A 19,728-nucleotide genomic window follows, 5' to 3' on the forward strand; every position below is an offset into this window, starting at 1 on the left:
TAGAATGGAGATGAGGAAGAACTTTTTTAGTCAGAGGGTGGTGAAGGTGTGGAATTCTCTGCCTCAGAAGGCAGTGGAGGCCAGTTCGTTGGATGCTTTCAAGAGAGAGCTGGATAGAGCTCTTAAGGATAGCGGAGTGAGGGGGTATGGGGAGAAGGCAGGAACGGGGTACTGATTGAGAGTGATCAGCCATGATCGCATTGAATGGTGGTGCTGGCTCGAAGGGCTGAATGGCCTACTCCTGCACCTATTGTCTATTGTCTATTGTCTATTGTCACTGACCAACGTGTCCACACTGACCAACTCCACACTGACCAACGTGTCCACACTGACCAACGTGTCCACACTGACCAACGTGTCCACACTGACCAACGTGTCCACACTGACCAACGTGTCCACACTGACCAACTCCACACTGACCAACGTGTCCACACTGACCAACGTGTCCACACTGACCAACGTGTCCACACTGACCAACGTGTCCACACTGACCAACGTGTCCACACTGACCAACTCCACACTGACCAATGTGTCCACACTGACCAACGTGTCCACACTGACCAACGTGTCCACACTGACCAATGTGTCCACACTGACCAACGTGTCCACACTGACCAACGTGTCCACACTGACCAACGTGTCCACACTGACCAACTCTACACTGACCAACATGTCCACACTGACCAACGTGTCCACACTGACCAACGTGTCCACACTGACCAACTCTACACTGACCAACTCCACACTGACCAACGTGTCCACACTGACCAACGTGTCCACACTGACCAACTCCACACTGACCAACGTGTCCACACTGATCAACTCCACACTGACCAGCTCCACACTGACCAAAGTGTCCACACTGACCAACTAGTCTTGTGCTACTCAGCTTGCTCCAGTGCTCACCACAATATTCAACCTCTCCTTGGCCAAGTCCGTGGTCCCTGCATGCTTCAAAAGATCCATCATTGTACCGGTGCCAAAGAATGCCACTCTAGCGTGTTTAAATGACTACCGACCGGTGGCCCTCACCTCGGTTGTCATGAAATGCTTTGAGAGGCTAGTCAAGAAACACATCTGCGCCCTCCTTCCTTGCAACATGGACCCACTACAGTTCGCATACCGTCCGAACAGGTCCACGGATGATGCGGTCTCCCAGGTTCTACACACCGCTCTCTCTCATCTGGACAGCCAGGGGGGCTATGTGAGGATGCTGTTCATTGACTTTAGTTCAGCATTCAACACAATAGTCCCCAGCAGACTGGTTGAGAAGCTGCTGGAACTGGGGCTTAGCACCCCTCTGTGTGCCTGGGTCCTGGACTTTCTCACTACCAGGCCCCAAGTGGTCAGGATGGGGGAACACACATCTAGCCACCTCACCCTGAACATAGGATCCCCCCAGGGCTGCGTCCTTAGCCCCCTACTGTACTCCCTGTACACACATGACTGTGGGGCCAGGTTCAGCTCAAACTCCATCATCAAGTTTGCTGATGACACTGTGGTGGTGGGCCGGATCTCCAACAACGATGAGAAGGCCTACCGGGAGGAGGTGGCTGATCTGGCACTCTCGTGTCAGGACAATAGCCTCCTCTTGAATGTCACTAAAACGAAGGAGCTGATTGTGGACTTCAGAAGGGCTAAACATCCAAGGACGTACACGCCACTGGAGATAAATGGGTCTACTGTGGATAGGGTGAGCAGTTTTAAATACTTGGGAGTCCGCATCGCAGAGGATCTGACGTGGGCAACGCACATTGCCGCACTGGTGGGTAAGGCAAAGTAGCGCCTTTACCACCTTAGACAGCTGAGGAAATTCAGAGTGTCGCTGAGGATCCTTCATTGCTTCTACTCTGGGGCTGTAGAGAGCATCCTGTCCGGCAACATTACAGTCTGGTTTGGGAACAGCTCTGCCCAGGACAGGATGGCCCTACAGAGAGTAGTGCGTTCGGCAGAACGCACCATGGGAACTACACTCGCCCCCCTGCAGGACCTATACATCAGGAGGTGTAGATCCAGAGCAAGCAAGATCATGAGGGACCCCTGCCACCCCAGTAACGGACTGTTCCAGATGCTACGGTCAGGCAAACGCCTCCGCTGTCACGCTGTGAAAACGGAGAGGATGAGACGGAGTTTCTTCCCACAGACCATCAGGACGGTCAACTTTTATAACCCCAGAGACTAAATTTTTGTCTACACTATAGTAACTTATTAACTTTATTTATATGCTGTAACTAATTCTTTTTTGTGTACAATCCGCAGGCATTGCCACTTTCATTTCACTGCACATCGTGTATGTGTATGTGACAAATAAATTTGACTTTGACTTTGACTTTGAACTCCACACTGACCAACGTGTCCACACTGACCAACATGTCCACACTGACCAACTCCACACTGACCAACATGTCCCAGCTCTACTAGTCCCACCTGCCTGCATTTGGTCCATATCCCACCAAACCTGTCCTATCAATGTACCTGTTCAACTGTTTCTTAAATGTTGCGATAGTCCCTGCCTCAACTACCTCCTCTGGCAGCTCGTTCCATACACCCACCACCCTTTGAGTGCAAAAATTATGACTCAAATTCCTGTTAAATCTTTTCCCCTTCACCTTAAACCTATGTCCTCTGGTCCTTGATTCACCTACTCTGGGCAAGACTGTGCATCTACCCGATCTATTCCTCTCATGTTTTTATATATCTCTATAGAATCACCCCTCATCCTCCAACACTCCAAGGAATAGAGCCCAGTCTACTAAACCTCTCCCTAAAGCTCACACCCTCTCGTGCTGGCAACATCCTCATAAATCTTCTCTGTACTCTTTCCAGCTTGACAACATCTTTCCTACAGCATGGTGCCCAGACCTGAACACAATACTCTAAATATGGACTCACCAACATCTTATACAATTGCAACATGACCTCCCAACTTAGGTCATGTTGCAGCCCAGCACTTTAACTCCCCCTCCCATTCCCAGTCTGACCTCTCTGTCATGGGCCTCCTCCAGTGCCATAGTGAGGCCCGCCGGAAATTGGAGGAGCAGCACCTCATATTTCGCCTGGGCAGTTTGCAGCCCGGTGGTATGAACGTCAACTTCTCCAACTTCAGATAGCTCCTCTGTCCCTCCCTTCCCCTCCTCCTTCCCAGATCTCCCTCTATCTTCCTGTCTCCACCTATATCCTTCCTTTGTCCCACCCCCGACATCAGTCTGAAGAAGGGTCTCGACCCGAAACGTCACCCATTCCTTCTCTCCCGAGATGCTGACTGACCTGCTGAGTTACTCCAGCATTTTGTGAATAAATCTCCCAACTTCTATACTCAATACTCTGACTGATGAAGGCCAATGTGCCTAAAGCCTTTTGACCAACTCTATCTACCTGCAACTCCACCTTCAAGGAACCATGCATCTGCACTCCAAAATCCCTCTGCTCTACAAAAATCCCAGAGCCCTGCCATTTATTGTGTAGGTCCTGCCCATGTTAGACTTCCCAAAATGTAACACCTCACATTTCTCTGTATTAAATTCCATCAACCATTCCTCTGCCCACCTGGCCAATCAATCGAGATCCTGCTGCAACTTTTCACAACCTCTTCACTATCTGCAAAACGACCCACTTTTGTATTATATGCAAACTTGCCAATCTTGCCATCTATGTTCTCATGCAACTCATTAATATAAATGACAAACAGTAATGGGCCCAGCACCGAACCCTGAGGCACAACACTAGTCACAGGCCTCCAGCCCAAGAAGCAACCTTCACCCTCTGCTTCCTTCCATGAGCCAATTTTCTATCCATACAGCTATCTCACCTAGGATCCCATGCGATCTAACCTTCCAGAGCAGCCTACCATGTGGAACCTTATCAAATGCTTTGCTGATGTCCACATGTACAACATCTACAACTCTGTCCTCAACCTTTTTGGACACGTCTTCAAAAAATTCAGATTTGGGAGACACGACCTCCCACATACAAAACCATGCTGACTGTAGGAGCCATTAGTTACTGTAAATTAGTTACTGTCATTATATTATGGCTATGTTTAATATTTCTAGTTTCTGTCTTTTTTTGCATGCTTGTGGGTGTGATTTGATACGTAATGGGGAGTGTCTACATCTGAGCGTAGCTATAGAGATTAGGGGTCAGTTTAGTCTTGGAGGATGGCGAGAACAGAGTTTTTTACCACACCCATGCTGACCACGACCACATGGTAACGACTACACGATCTCGACTGTATTGTTTGAAGAAGAAACAGTTGATAAGAACGAAAAGTTATGAAATACTCTTTTGATTTGTGCTACTTTAATAAAGACCAATTAATCAAGAAACAGCGTTTGGAAGATTTATTTTTGTTATCTCAGAGTGCGGTGTGTGTGTAAAGTATACCTCCGTCCCATCCCCGGGCTATCGAAGTTGGACTTTGAGAAGGAATAGAAACTGCCATCACACTGACTATCACTAATCAGCCCTTGTCTGCCAAACTGCCTGTATATATATCCCTCAGAATACCCTTTAGTAACAGTCCAACTGCAGATGTTAAGATCACTGGCCGATAGTTCCCAGCATTTTCCCTGCAGCCCATCTTGAATAGAGGCACAACATTTGCCAGAAATTTATTGACAAAACACAGGACAGATAATTGGTGAAAGCACAACTGAATTCTTTAAATAGCTCAAAGTTTGCTTGTCCTTGCAGCAGTCAGGTAGGTGTGCCTGACGTTTTCATTAGATTAAAAAGGAAAATAAATAAATATGATTATAATTTTAAACAGCAGGAAATTATCATTTCTTCGATTCAATCTGAGTTCAGGGTTACTTCATTTCTTCAACGGCTGCAACTGGAAGCTTTGCTCCTGTACAGTACTCACCAACAATGAGGCCAATTTCACAGAGGGGATCATCATAGCCACAGGACATCATTGTTCCAACTGTGTCGTTAACAATTGCCACTATATCCAAATCAAACTCCTGGATGGGATCATGAAACAAAATCATTTGCACGTCAACTCGCATGTTATTAGATGAATGTGTAAAAGCTCAGAAAGAAACTGAAAATCAGGGAGGAGATATTTTCATATTTATTTTCATATTTCAGATACAGCGCGGAAACAGGCCTTTTCGGTCCACCAAGTCCGCACCGCTCAGCGATCCCTGCATATTAACACTATCCTACACACACTAGGGACATTTTTTTACATTTACCCTGTTAATTAACCTATATGGTTTCCTTTTCAACCTTTTATATATTTATTACGTTAAAAAACACACAGATCTTTGCCAATCATCCATCCAGCCAATGAAACAAGAATTAAAACTGTTACTTGGGTATTTTAGTTAAATTGAATTAAATTATGAATTTTAATAATGATCAAGTGATTGAAAGACACAGCGTGGAAATATGCTCTTTGGACAAACGGGTCCACGCTGACCACTTGACTGGTGTACTGTGTTCTGATGGGTGGGTATGCCACAAAGAATATTGGACTTAGAAAGAATAAGACAGAATGGCCAGAAAGTACCAGTTCATGAAGATAGACTTGTAGTTCTTTTAGAAAACGAAATTTCTAATTTTTCATCTTTCTTACGAATAAAGGAAGAGGTCACTCAGCCCCAGGCTGGAACAATGCCTTGGATCCCATTCCCGTACTGTTTCCTGTAATTCGGCCCTGAATCTCCTACCACCCATCTACACGAGAGATCATTTACAGTAGCCAATCCATCTAAAACCTATTATATGTCTTTGAGAAACGGGTCCATGGCATCAAAGGGAAGATACTAATTTGGATAGCAGGTTGGCTGGATGGCAGAAGGCAAAGAGTGGCCCCTAAGGCTTTTTCTGGTTGGCTGCCAGTGACTAGTGGTGTCCCCATGGGGCCGCTACACTGCTGCCAGTGACTAGTGGTGTCCCCATGGGGCCGCTACACTGCTGCCAGTGACTAGTGGTGTCCCCATGGGGCCGCTACACTGCTGCCAGTGACTCGTGCTGCTGGGGCCGCTACACTGCTGTAAGTGACTAGTGGTGTCCCCATGGGGCCGCTACACTGCTGCCAGTGACTAGTGGTGTCCCCATGGGGCCGCTACACTGCTGTAAGTGACTAGTGGTGTCCCCATGGGGCCGCTACACTGCTGCCAGTGACTAGTGGTGTCCCCATGGGGCCGCTACACTGCTGTAAGTGACTAGTGGTGTCCCCATGGGGCCGCTACACTGCTGTAAGTGACTAGTGGTGTCCCCATGGGGCCGCTACACTGCTGTAAGTGACTAGTGGTGTCCCCATGGGGCCGCTACACTGCTGCCAGTGACTCGTGCTGCTGGGGCCGCTACTCTCCACGTTGTGTATTAGTGATTTGGATGAGAAAATTTAAGGCTTTATGGCCATGTTTGCAGATGATACGATAAGTGGAGGGGCAGGTAGTGTAGAGAAAGCATCATTTTGGATAGGTTGGGAGAGTGGGCAGAGAAGTGGCAGATGGAATATAGTGTAGCAAAGTGTGGAGTTGTGCACTTTGGGAGTAGGAATAAAGGCACAGACTATTTTCCAAATGGAGAGAGAAGTCAAAAATTGGAGGTGCAAAGGGACTTGAGAGTTCTGGTGCAGGATTTACAAAATGTTATTTTGCAAGTCGAATCGGTAACAAAGAAGGCAAATGCAATGCTGGCATTTATTTCAAGAGGACTATAATATAAAAACAGGCATGTAATTCTGAAGATTTATAAGACACTGTTCAGGCCACATTTGGAGTATTGAGAGCAGTTTTGGGCCTCATCTCTGAGGAAGGATGTGCTGGCTTTGGAGAAGGTCCATAGGTCTATGCGAATGATCCCAGGAATAATTGGGTTAACATACGATGAACGTTTGACGGCCTGTACTCGCTGGAATTTAGAAGGTTGAGGGAGGAATTCATTGAAAGTTACAGAACAGTGAAAGGCTTGGATAGAGTGGATGTGAAGAGGATGTTCCCGCTAGTTGGAGAGTTTAGGATCAGAGGCCACAGCCTCAGAATAAAAGGATGTACCTTTAGAAAGGAGGTGAGGAGGAATTTATTTCCTCAGATGGTGGTGAATCTGTCGAATTCTTTTCCACAGAAGGCGGTGGAGGCCAATTGGTTTTTAAGGTGGAGATGACAATTTCTTGATCAGTACGGGTGTCAGGGGTTATGGGGAGAAGGCAGGAGAATGGGGTGGAGAGAGAAACATAGATCAGCCGCAATTGAATGGCGGAGTAGGCGATGGACCGAATGACCTAATATCTGCTACTACAACTTATCAACTTATGATTAGCCTTGAGCTGAACAGCCTCTAAGGAGTGAAATGTCTTCCCCCTTCTCCGATTTATGGCAATGCATTTAAATTAATTTCTTTCTTGGGTCTTCAGACTGCAAGATGATCAAAGCAGCAACGAAAAGCAACAGGTTCTAACTGTTTCTTACCGCTCTTCTCTTGATGGCTTCTCGAAGGAGGATTACAACATCTTTACCTTCACAGCCAGTAGCTTTAAATCCTTTGGTCCAATTTAAAAGAATTCCCTGCAAAATGTAAACATACGAACATTAGTGCACAGATAGCCTTCGATTCACAGAATACACTGCCACACACAAACACCAAGTGGACACTTTGCCTCAGACCTTCCAATGTTTCTGAGCTGGATAAATCCAGGCCCTCACCTATCTTCCCTCATCTCCTGTCATTCTGCAGATTATAAACAGTTATTGCCTTCAAATTATAATTTTGTATTAAATCATCAGCCCGAAGAGTATTCCGACATTAGCCATGGTTCAAAACGAGTTAATAGAGATATTTATCTGCAGAAAATGTATGGCTGTGCTTGCAGATTCTACCTTGGCTACCCAAACTACCACATTCATATCAACTTTCGATCAGAAGCAGGGAAAACTCTAGCCTCCCTCAAATAAACACAAAAGCTGAAATTTGCTTTCAATTAGATTTTTGTGTTTTTGTTTGAGGGACATTTCAATCTGCAAAACAATATTATCAGAGTACCACAGTTAGTGATCTCACTCAAATTGGAGAACTCTGTAGCAGTCACTAACTGCAGAACACTGATAATATTTTTTGCAGACTACTTTTAACTAGGCTGCAATTTCTCAGACTCATTTCACTTCAGATCTTTTTGCCAATAGGACATTTTCATTTATGAGTTTGAATTTAAATCAAAATGTATAGATGAGTAAAGTGAGGAAAGTATTCGGTGAATAGGACTCTTGTGCTACCTGGTTCTTTTGCAGATGTTAGGACCGAAAGTAGTTGATTTGCCCATGCGGTCTTGGTCTACAATAATCTGCTGGACAGTCATGTCTGGGTGCACCACGCACAGTACTGACCTGATCCAAGTTCCTTTGCTCGCATGGGAAAGAGAAGGTGAAGCCAAGTGGAAGGGTGGTGCGCCGAATCCCCATATACTTCAGGAAATCAGCAATACACTGAACAATGTGATCAAAGAGCTATTAAACAAAACAAAAGCCAAAAAGTATTACAGTTTGTATACACTTATGGTCAATTCCCAAATAAACAATCTGCTTATAAACTACTGTTCGCAACTTGGGACATTCCAAAATATTTTACTGAAATACAATGGAATGTAGTCAAAGAAGGGTCTTGACCTGAAATATTGTCAGTCCATTCCCCTCTGTAGGTGCTTGGCCGGCTGAGTTCTTCCAGCATTTTATTTTTTGACTCAAGATTCCAGCACCTCAGTCTATTGTCTTCCCAGAATGTAGTCAGAGCTGTACTTAGGATATGCAGCAACTAATTTATGATTAAAGAGCACAGAAACAGTGCCAGGGGCCCACCAAGTCCTTGCTAATCATCCAGCACCTTTCCATTCTACACTCATTCTAGTTTATTTTCCTCACATTCACATCAACTCTGCCTACTACTCATCTATAAACTGGGGGATGTTTACAAAGGCCAATTATCCTACAACCTGCATATCTTTGCAATGTTGGAGGAAACTAGAGCACCTGGAAGAGGCCCAGAGAGAGATAGTGAGAACATGCAAACTCCACACAGATGATGAGAGGTCAAGATTGAGACCACTGGAGCAATGAACAGCAGCTCGACTAACTGTACCACGCTGTTGCCACAATGAACTCCCATAAATAGCAATGTGATGACAAGCAGCTGACTGAAGTCCAGTAGCATTGGGGACAGATGAAACTATTAGCCACGACACTGAACATAACTGGAAAGTTCGATTCAGCACACTTGTTGTGAAAATTGACATCAAAACACTTCATTTCATTTAAAGAAAATAGCTAAACTCAGCCAGCACAGTGATGCTGGAGGGCTTTCCATCTCTGATCACAAGGACTGGAAAGGCACCAGCTGCAGACTTGAGCAGTGCTCACTTTATTTGACCTGTGGGATAAAAGGGTCAAAGTGAAAAGCTATCCATGGATTTACATTTTAAGTGGTAAAGATGTGCATTTTAGATGTAGACCAAATGGGATAAAAAAAACTCTCTGGAGTTAGAGATTCTAAAGTTTAACAATCTGGAATGGACATTTCTTCTTATTTCAGTCCTAAATGGACGTTCCCTGATTCTGAAATTGTGCCCCTTTTCCAAGATTCCTCAAACATCCTGTACAGCCTGTCAAACCCACAAGAATTTTGCATGTTTTGATGAGATCGCATCTAAACTCGAGAGAATACAGTCTGTCTACTCAATCTCCTCTCACACAGCAAATCCTCCATCCTTTTACACACAGTGGCCTTTTGTTTTGCTCACCTCCTCCCCTGTTCCTTCCATTGCACTCCTGGGAATTGTGTAGATCTTGTTGTGCATTTCCACAGATCGACGTTTCCCATCACGAATCTTCACAAGCAGCACACGGAAATTTGTACCACCAAGGTCCAGGGCCAAGAAATCACCCTTTTCTGGAAAGAGAGAAAAGAGATAAGAAGGAATTTCTTTAATCAGAGAGGGGTGAATATGTGAATTCATAGCCACAGGTGGTAGTGGAGGACAAGTCATCGGTAATTTTTAAAGCAGAGATTGATGGATTCTTGATTAGTAAGGGAGTCAAAGGTTACGGGGAAAAGGCAGGAGAATGGGATTTTGAGGGAAAAGTGAAGGTATCACAAAATGCTGGAGTAACTCAGCGGGTCAGGCAGATCTAGGAGAGGGGGAATGGGTGACGTTTCGGGTCGAGACCCTTCTTCAGACTCAAGACTGTGGGAAAAGTGGATCAGCCATGATTGAATGGCGGAGCAGAATCGAAGGGCCGATTGGCCTAATTCTGATCACAGTTCAAGATTAAGGGGTAGGCCATTTAGAACTGAGATGAGGAAAAACTTTTTCAGTCAGAGAGTTGTGAATCTGTGGAATTCTCTGCCTCAGAAGGCAGTGAAGGCAGTGGAATGGATTCAAGAGAGAGCTGGATAGAGCTCTTAAGGATAGCGGAGTCAGGGGGTATGGGGAGAAGGCAGGAACGGGGTACTGATTGAGAATGATCAGCCATGATCACATTGAATGGCGGTGCTGGCTCGAAGGGCCGAAGGTCCTCCTCCTGCACCTATTGTCTATTGTCTATTGATCCTGTGTTTTATGGACTTATGGCAGGTGACAAGAATTTTTCCCCCTAGCGCATGTATCCAAAATCAGAGGGCATAAGTTTAATGTGCGTTTAACGTGAGTAAAAGGAATAGAAAGGATTTGAATTTGTAATCAAGGCTCCCCACCTTTCAGCCACCATCATAACATCTGTAAGATAGGCACAAAGTGCTGGAGTAACTCAGCGGGACAGGCAGCATTTCTGGAGAGAAGGAATGGGTGACATTTCGAGTCGAGACCTTATATCTGTACCTTATTATACTTGTGCATCTCAGTGGCTACCAAGATAAGGGATGCACTGGTTGCAATCTTCCAAAAGTTCTTAGAGATTTTAGAGAAGAAAATTGGAACACTGCCAATGTAACAGTTCTTCTAGTTTAGTTTATTTACTTTTAGAGATACAGCGTGGAAACAGGCCCTTTGGCCCATTGAATCAGCACCGGCCAGTGATCCCCACACACTAACACCATCCTACGTACATTGGGGACAATTTTTACATTTGTACCAAGCCATTTAACCTACAAACCTTGCTGAACAAGTAAACTGAAGGATTCAAATTATGACAATTACAGCCAACAGAAAGAAGGGAATTATATCCTTCCATTATTGGACTTTGGGTCAAATCCTGAGGACAGTACACTTAACCACTATAGAATTCATGCTGATCGAACTGTGTACCTGTTCCGTCTGGTGTTGACCGCACATAAGTTGCCAACATTTTTACATTCGCAGCAGAGTGAGTTGCTTTCTTCAGACCCCGTTCCATTTCCAACCTCATACTTTTCTTCACCTCCAGTAGTTGATTCGCACTCAGCTTGAATTTGGCCAAAATCTCCTCCCTCATCTTTTGTTGCTTAGCAAGCCTGTAGGCCACTGCTGTGACCATAGCAGCACCCTTTCCACTGCCATCTTCAGAGAGCAGGAAACGAACTTCACAGGTGGGGGCCAACCTTTTCACTGCCTTTTGTAACCGTTTGGCAAACCTGTTGAAAAGGGATAAAAATTCTGATCAGCCCCATACTCGATACTCGCACTGCATAATCACGCATCATGCACATGTTGTAAGAGCCAGAATTCGGTCCATTCCTTTCAACCATTTTTAACGTTGGTAGTGTGGCATAAAGTAAGCACAAACTATTCTCACAGGGGGTGCATCTTGTACACAGACCCATCCACGCCGATCGTGGTGCGCAGTTTCAAGACCTCTTTGTTCTGTTGGATGCGCTTCAGCACAGCAGAAAGTGCAGCAGCACAGAGGTCAGACGACCGGGTCGATACAATGCTACAAATCCGACGTGTCGCTATACAATCATCTGCTGTTGGCTCCAGATCCAGTTTGGTTAGAATATTGTGTGCCTTCTGCAGTCCATCAGAGTCCCTGAAATGATAGGCAGAGAGGAAGTTGTTAAATATTCCTTACTCCCAAGATTTTACTTTTTCATTCTATAAATTTAAATTCCACTTAAGAATTTTTGAGAACAGTGCATTTGTTTCTTGAGCAAAAACAAAGTGCTTGAGGAACTCAGCAGGTCAGACATCTGTGGAGGGATTGGACAGATGACATTTCAAGCTGGAACCCTTCATCAGTCTGAAAAAGGGCACCAATCCAAAATGTTGTCGGTCCACTCCCTCCCCAGACGCTGCCAAATCCACTGTTCCTCCAGCATTTTGTTTCTCAAATAAAATGTCAGCATCTGCAGTGTTTTGCGCCTTGCCTTACCTTCAATGTTTTTTCTCATTAGAATTTGATGTGGCAAAATATTAGTCTGTACTTCAGATTTAAATTTTAATTGTTAACACCAGATAGATAACGTTGTCACCTCTACCCGGCCTGGTTTATGTCCCAACATGGTTGACTTCCATGCTCTGTGAAGTGCCAATAGGAGCAAGCGATGAGCAATAAATGCTGGCCCTACCAGTGACACACACAACTGCTAGAGTTTCTTCAACTGTATCTAGGTACAAGGCATTTCTCGTTCTATGGTTTTCTGAGGTCACTTATCTACAAATCAGTTTGACGTGGATTAAGAAATATTCTCCCTTCTTTCTCTTTAATTTCCCAATAATGTTGTTTTTGAGATACAAGAGACTACAGTTTCTGGAATCTGGAGCACAAAACAAACTGCTGGAAGAAGCTTTTTGTTTTGTTTCTTGATCAGTCTGGTTTTGATGTGCGTTGTTATTTGATCCCCTTCCTGTGGTCAAAAAAATGTTCACGTTAATTTTGTTGATTCCTCCCTCAATTCCCCAAATCAATATATAAAAATAATTTGTGAAGCATCTGGCAGATAGTTCCTCATCCTCATCAACTGATAGCTGTTTACAAGAAAGGGTTTGCTTACTTCTCTATTGCTGAGACATATTCGGTTTCAAATTGGCCTGTGGTGAGTAGTTCTGGGGTGATCTTTCCCTTGAACAGCAGGCCATCCTTTGTCATCTTCACTAAGATAATTCGAACAAGTTCGCCCATATACATTCCACTAATCATCTTCTCAAACCTACAGAAATAAGACAGTTTGAAAGCACATGTTTGTTCTGGCCAAGCTCGGGTCACATATACAATACAATACAATACAATACAATATATCTTTATTGTCATTGTACAGGGGTACAACGAGATTGGGAATGCGCCTCCCATACGATGCAATAATTTAATTAGCTAGTCATTTTTATACTTGCAATTAATATCAGCAGAAAAATGCCGGGTAGGAACAGACTCGGTGCCCCAATAAGCCTGTCCATTTTCATGAAGACTTACATTGTAATGATAGCAACATCCATCCTATGCCACAACCTCACTTTACCTGCTGCCCCATGAGACAGAAAAGAAACCCAAACCCAACGTGGAAAATGGCTCGGGTGATTTGCATGATTTCTGAGCTTTATGCACTTTCTTTCAAATATTCCATTATGAATTAGAACATTAAAAAAAGTGTTTCATCCTTTGTACAACCATTTGGCAAGAATCAGTTCTGACTTTAAACTTAGTTTATTTAACTTCTGCAGACTCAGCCTTGTCATGTCCTAGGTGCAGAGGTGAATTTTGATATGCACCAGCATCTCTAATACGCATCGCCTCAGCTAATGTTCATGCGCTAATCTTGACAGATTAGGGTTAGGGTTAAGGTCACCCTAACCATTATGGAGGTAGGGCAACAAAACCCACTGACCTATTGACATGTCCCTGATGGCATGGCAAGAGGTTCACACCTTCAGGGATACAGAGGATAACCATATCACCACGATTGATCGTACCCTATTTCTGACAGATTTAATTCAGGTTCTTATGAATTCTTGTGATCAAGATAATGGAATGGAGAGAGCCGGTCAATAGATCTACATATACTACATCTACATATACTCCAAAGACGTACAGGTATGTAGGTTAATTGGCTGGGTAAATGTAAAAATTGTCCCTAGTGGGTGTAGGATAGTGTTAATGTACGGGGATCGCTGGGCGGCACGGACTTGGTGGGCCGAAAAGGCCTGTTTCCGGCTGTATATATATGATATGATATGATATGATATTATTCCCGGTACCAAGGCTGCCTTCTAAGTCACACCAATCAGAGTTGGATCATATTCCCCATGACTCTTTCATTGTCCCTGTGTCAAAATGCTATTCCCCAATTAGCACCAAAAGTGAGATCCATGTCGCATGGACTTCAGTGACATGAAGCAAAACACAGATGCAATGGGTAACAAATGTTTCCTTCCTTGCATCTTAAGAGGAACTATGTTTATGACTTACAGCTGTTTTCCTGGATTGATGGACCCTCTGTCAATCTCTTTGTCAAAATCTGTTCTAATACCATCCAGTTCTCCCTGATCACCAAACGCGCCCCACTCCATATTGATGCACATCCTCCCTTCGTCTCCTTCTACCAATTCAATGTGCTGCATCTCTTCCATGTAACAAGCATTTGTGCCAGTACCTACAGAAACACAAGCAAAACATTACACAGGAAATAGCACAGTGCACCATTATAAAAACAACAGAGTATCACAAGATCCTGAGCGACAGAAATTATTTTAAATCCTAAGTCTATTAGCAGAATTTGAATTCAGTCAAAAACCTGGCATTCAAAGAAATTAAAGAACATTTTTTTTAAAATGTTGGTGCAAAGTACAAGATCTTAAACATTATATGAAGAAAAAGCCATTAGCCCTTGAACCTGCTATACCATTCCACAGGGTCAAAGTAGATCTGGCTGACCATAATTTTCCTGCATTGTTTCCCATAAAAGTCATACTTGCAATTAATATAATCAGGAGAATGCTGGGTAGGAAGAGACCACCTCTTCCCAAAGAGACAAGAGTGTTTTATTGTCAGATGCCCCAAAATGGAACAATGAATTTCTTGCAGCATCACAACAGTTATGCAAACACAGTAAACACCATAATAAACAACAAAAAAAGTTCAGTAAATAAAACACAAACATATATAGTGCAAAGACAAAAACAATGCCCGCAAGTCTATGTAGTTTGGAGCTTAGTTGGAGGTTGTAGTGTTTAATCGCTTGTTGGCTGTTAAGGAAGCTGTTTCTGGACCTGGACATTAGTTTTCAGACTCCTGTGCCTTCTTCCCAATGGCAAGAGCGAAATGAGTGTGTGACCAGGGTGGTGTGGGTCTCTGATGATGCTGGCTGCCTTTTTGAGCCAGTGACTCCTATAAATCCCTTTGACGGTGGGGAGGTCAGTACCCATGAAAGAATGGGCAGTTCATCATTTATTTGCAACCTTCTTCATTTTTGGGCGTTCAAGTTGCTGAACCAGGCTATGATGCAATGTCAATATGCTCTTTACTGTACACCTGTAGAAGATTCATTGACATACAGAATCTCCTCAATCTTCTCAGGAAGTAGAGGCGTTGATGGGCTTTCTTTATAATTACATCAAGGACAGATCTTCACATATATGCACACCCAGAAAGTTGAAGTTTTTTACTTTCTCCACCACCGTCCCATCAATGAAGACAGGTTTATGGGTCCTTATCCTTCCACTTCTAATGACAACAATCAGTTCCTTGGTCTTACTGAGGCCGAGAGCCAGGTTGTTGGCACCATTCAGTTAGTCGAACAATCTCACTTCTATACTCTGACTTGTCATCATCTGTAATTCATTCAACAACAGTGGTGTTGTCAGTAAATTTAAAGATGGAGTTGGAACTGTGTCCGGCTACACAGTCATAGGTATAGAGTGAGTAGAACAGGGGGCTGCGCACGCAGCCTTGAGGTGCCCTGTACTGATAGTTATCGAGCAGTAAGTGTTGCTGCCAATTCGTAGAGATTGTGTTGATGAGGAAGTCTCGGATCCAGTTGCCGAGACCCAGTTCCCTGAGCTTGGTAATCAGTTTGGTGTTGAACGCCGAGCTCTAGTCTATGAACAACAGCCTGAAGAACGTGTTTTTATCATCCAAGAAAGTGTCCATATTCATGATTATCACTGCACCCTACAACGTCCACCACTTTATACCTGCTTCCCCATGTCATCTACTGAAAGGCAAAGAAATAAACCCAGAGGCAATAAGTTCTAAATGTATTAGTCTGTTTTAAACACCATCTGGGACTGAGTTCCAAAGCCCTTGGGACTATTATAAATATCAAGTTCACATGCCCTTCCGAGGATAACTGTGCCCCTTCCCAGTGTGGCCAATACATGACTCTGGATCACAGGACATTTGGGAAGGGAATCCCAGTGTTTAATTTTAGCAATGACAAAGGCTCGGTTAGGCAAGGTGGAGTGTGACTTGGAGCAGACCCAGCAGGAAGGGGTGTCTAATCTGAGACAATTACCTCAACAGCTTGACATACTGTAGCTGTGCTCATGGAGTTGTACTCAAAGTGCCAGGCTCATCACAATTCCATTACGGGAGTGTATACAGATGGGAGTGGGCAGCGTTGATGCTAGATCCATGAAATCTCATGGCATCTGGTCAAATGTGTGTATGGAGAGCTTCATCTGATTACGAAGGTATCACAAAATGCTGGAGTAACTCAGCGGGTCCGGCAGCATCTCTGGAGAGAAGGAAGGGGTTTCGGGTCGAGACTATTCTTCAGACTGATTACCACCTACAATAGTCCCTCAAATGATGAATTAGTGCTCCTCTATGTTGTGAGAACACACTGTAAGTAATAAATCTATAATGTTATGGCCCAACACACCCCTAACTCTACTAAAGTAGCAACCTTGTGAATTAATGGAAGCACAAGAAAATGTTGGAATCCGTAGCAAAAAATGGAAGAGCAGCTGGAGGAATTCAATGGGTCAGGCAGCATCTGTGGAGGGAAGTGGACAGTTGCTGTTTGAAGTCACAATCCTTCATCTCGACAAGGATTGCAGGGGAAGTAACCAGAATGGAGAGGTGACGGAAGGTTGTGAGCATGAGCTGGCAAGTGATAGGTGGATACAGGTGAGGAAGAGTTGACTGGCGGTCATGTGGTGGAACGAAAGGTGGAGATAGCAAGAGATTGGGAGATTATGTGGAGCTTGTGGGTTAAGGCTGGAGCAATGAGCTCAGAGGATACGACAGGAGCAGCAGCAGCTGTACCTGAAAGAAACAAGGTGCCAACATGTGAACTGGAAGAGCCTGTAATGGACAAAACTAAGCCATCTCTCAACCGACACATCACATCAGATCCAGATGTATGGATGGGGAAGGTTTGGAGGGATATGGACCAAACGCAGAGGTGGGATTAGTGTAGCCGAGACATGATGGCCAGTGTAAGCAAGTTGGGCTAAAGGGCCTGTTTCCACTCTGTATCTCTCTATGACTCCAACTCTATCAAAGCTCTGCAGTCTTGCCACATCTACTCAATTAGCTCATGGGAGGAGGAAGCTATAAGAACATGACAGTTTGACTGAAGATTTGCTGCAGTATAAAACAAAATTTCTCTAAAATTAAACAATGATTCCATTTGGTGTGCAAGTCCAAGGTTGTGTGAATGTGGCAGTACAGGTAGTAAAGTGATAAGGAAGCCATATGTGATCTTTGCCTCCATTAGACAGGGCATAAAATATGACAGCGTGGAGACTATGATAAACTTTATAAAAGGTCTGGCAGGCAGGCCAGAGCTGGAGTACTGTGAACTGTTCTGGTCACCACACAATGGGAATTAAGTGATAACACTGGGGAGAATGCAGAGAAGATGATGCCCTCGATGGAGCATTTCACTTACGAGGAGAGACTGGATAGATGGTGTTTCCTTGGAGCCGACCAGGCTGAGCAGCAACTTGGTAAAGAGGTACAAAATCATGATGCATGGGTAGGAAAGATAAAAGAAAATTTTGACCATAGAAGAGGTATCTTAAACCGGAAGCATGGGTTCAGGGGTAAGAGGTTTCTAGGAAGAACTATTTCACCCAGAGAACGATTAGAATCTGGAACACACCGCTTGAGTGAATGTAACTGGTCAAGCACTAGAATGGTCAAGGCAATGGATCGTGTTGGTAAATGGCATTGGTATGCATAGGTACTTGATGGTCAACACGATCATGATGGCCCAAAGGGCTTGTATCTGTGTTGTATGACTCGATCACAGCCTAACAGTCAAGTGGTAAACAGGTTAATGCTGATACTTCCTATGTGACATTTCAGTCTGATGAAGGGTCTCGACCCGAAACATCACCTATTCCTTTTCCCTAGAAATGCTGCCTGACCCACTGAGTTATTCTAGCATTTTGTGTCTATCTTCTGTGCAACAGCATCCTTCGTACACACTTCCTGTGCACCAACTCACTATCATGAAGAAAATTTGTGGAGGAATGAAAAAAGATCAAAGCAAACCGAGGAGAGTTGGGAAGCATGTTAATTCGGCAATTGGCACTAATGATTGTGAAGGCTACATAAATACATTAAAAAATATATGAAATCAATAAATCCATGAAGGAGATAAACTTGCAAGTTTTAATTTGCAGAGGAATGTGGCAAATAAAACAGGTCTTTCAGTGAGCCATGAACCGTGGGGCCTGCTCCCCATGGCCTGCTCCCCATGGCCTCCTCCCCATGGCACCCCATTTCCCATTCGAGATGAAGGACAAATTGACTGGACTGGTTTCATTGACATTTTTCCTCAACCCATCACACAGACAAAAACTTGAGCTTTAACAGAACTGTGTCCTCACAGACTGCAAGTGCAATGGCACATTCAACCACAAACAAGAAGCATGTCTACCTACCAATAATTAGTCCTATCTCACAGTTGTGGTCTTCATAGCCACAAGACATCATGGTGCCCACTGTGTCATTCACCACAGCAACAACATCGATATTAAAATCCTGTCCAAAAAACAGAAAGACAACAAACAGTTCAACACTTTGTCTGGAAGGACAGCTCAGACATATCAGGCCAACTACATTTCTCCACGTTTCAGGAAAACCTCTTGGTGGTTCTCTCAATACCAATACATACCCCTCGCCTCTCGATGGCTTGATGTAATAGGCTGACTACGTCTCGTCCTTCTACACCACTCGCCTTAAATCCTTTGGTCCAATTAAGCAAAATACTCTGCACAAAAAAATAAAAGAAAGTTGGATTATATAAAATATACCAAGACAATGAACCAAGATATGAATAATAAAGTTTGATCAACAACAAAGTCTCCATCAACAGAATTATGCTACATGTTCAAAGTCTTTCATTTTTTTTTCATTTATTTTCCTCTCCTGTTCATTTCCAATTGCTGGTGTATACTCAGATGAACTATAATGCAAAAATCTCCGTTGATTTAGTCACTGATGCTCCTTCAACAAACCACCACCACCAACATGTACTGAATATCAGAAAGCAAATTACTGGATCCACACAGAAGATTAGAGGAACAAGAATTTGCTAAAATATTAAATCTAAAGTCTAAACTCTGTTTCTCTCCCCACAGATGCTACCCGACCACTATTTTCTGCTTTGATGTCTGTCTATATAGCAGCTTTAACATTGCAAAACATCCAGAGCTATTCAAGGAAATTTGATACTGGATCACATATTAAGACAGATGAACAAAATTTTGCCCATGTCCCTCCAGCTAGGATTTCAATGGAATGGGAAATAGGGATGAACAGGAATCCTTGCTCTAGGTAAGTGTGTGTAAAACAGGGAGTAATACTATTTGCAGATTTTTATCCTTTACTTGCAAGATATATAACAATCAGTATAATTGGACTA

The 19,728-nt window shown here is 43.9% G+C and overlaps 1 protein-coding gene across 3 annotated transcripts in view; it reads right to left on the reverse strand.

Moving 5' to 3' along the window:
- The window catches only part of hk2 (hexokinase 2), a 112,575-nt gene that overhangs the window by 13,973 nt on the left and 78,874 nt on the right, over positions 1-19,728 (reverse strand). For all 3 annotated transcript variants that reach the window (XM_078429013.1, XM_078429014.1, XM_078429012.1), the window contains 10 exons: positions 18,979-19,074; positions 18,746-18,845; positions 14,319-14,502; positions 12,910-13,065; positions 11,712-11,945; positions 11,246-11,550; positions 9,743-9,891; positions 8,337-8,456; positions 7,425-7,520; positions 4,865-4,964 (listed from right to left, as the gene is read on the reverse strand). In XM_078429013.1, the coding sequence (XP_078285139.1) occupies positions 4,865-4,964; positions 7,425-7,520; positions 8,337-8,456; positions 9,743-9,891; positions 11,246-11,550; positions 11,712-11,945; positions 12,910-13,065; positions 14,319-14,502; positions 18,746-18,845; positions 18,979-19,074 (1,540 nt within the window). The remainder of the gene's footprint in view (positions 1-4,864; positions 4,965-7,424; positions 7,521-8,336; positions 8,457-9,742; positions 9,892-11,245; positions 11,551-11,711; positions 11,946-12,909; positions 13,066-14,318; positions 14,503-18,745; positions 18,846-18,978; positions 19,075-19,728) is intronic.

Source organism: Rhinoraja longicauda, chromosome 36 (genome assembly GCF_053455715.1).
Source record: "Rhinoraja longicauda isolate Sanriku21f chromosome 36, sRhiLon1.1, whole genome shotgun sequence".
Lineage (NCBI taxonomy): Eukaryota > Metazoa > Chordata > Chondrichthyes > Rajiformes > Arhynchobatidae > Rhinoraja > Rhinoraja longicauda.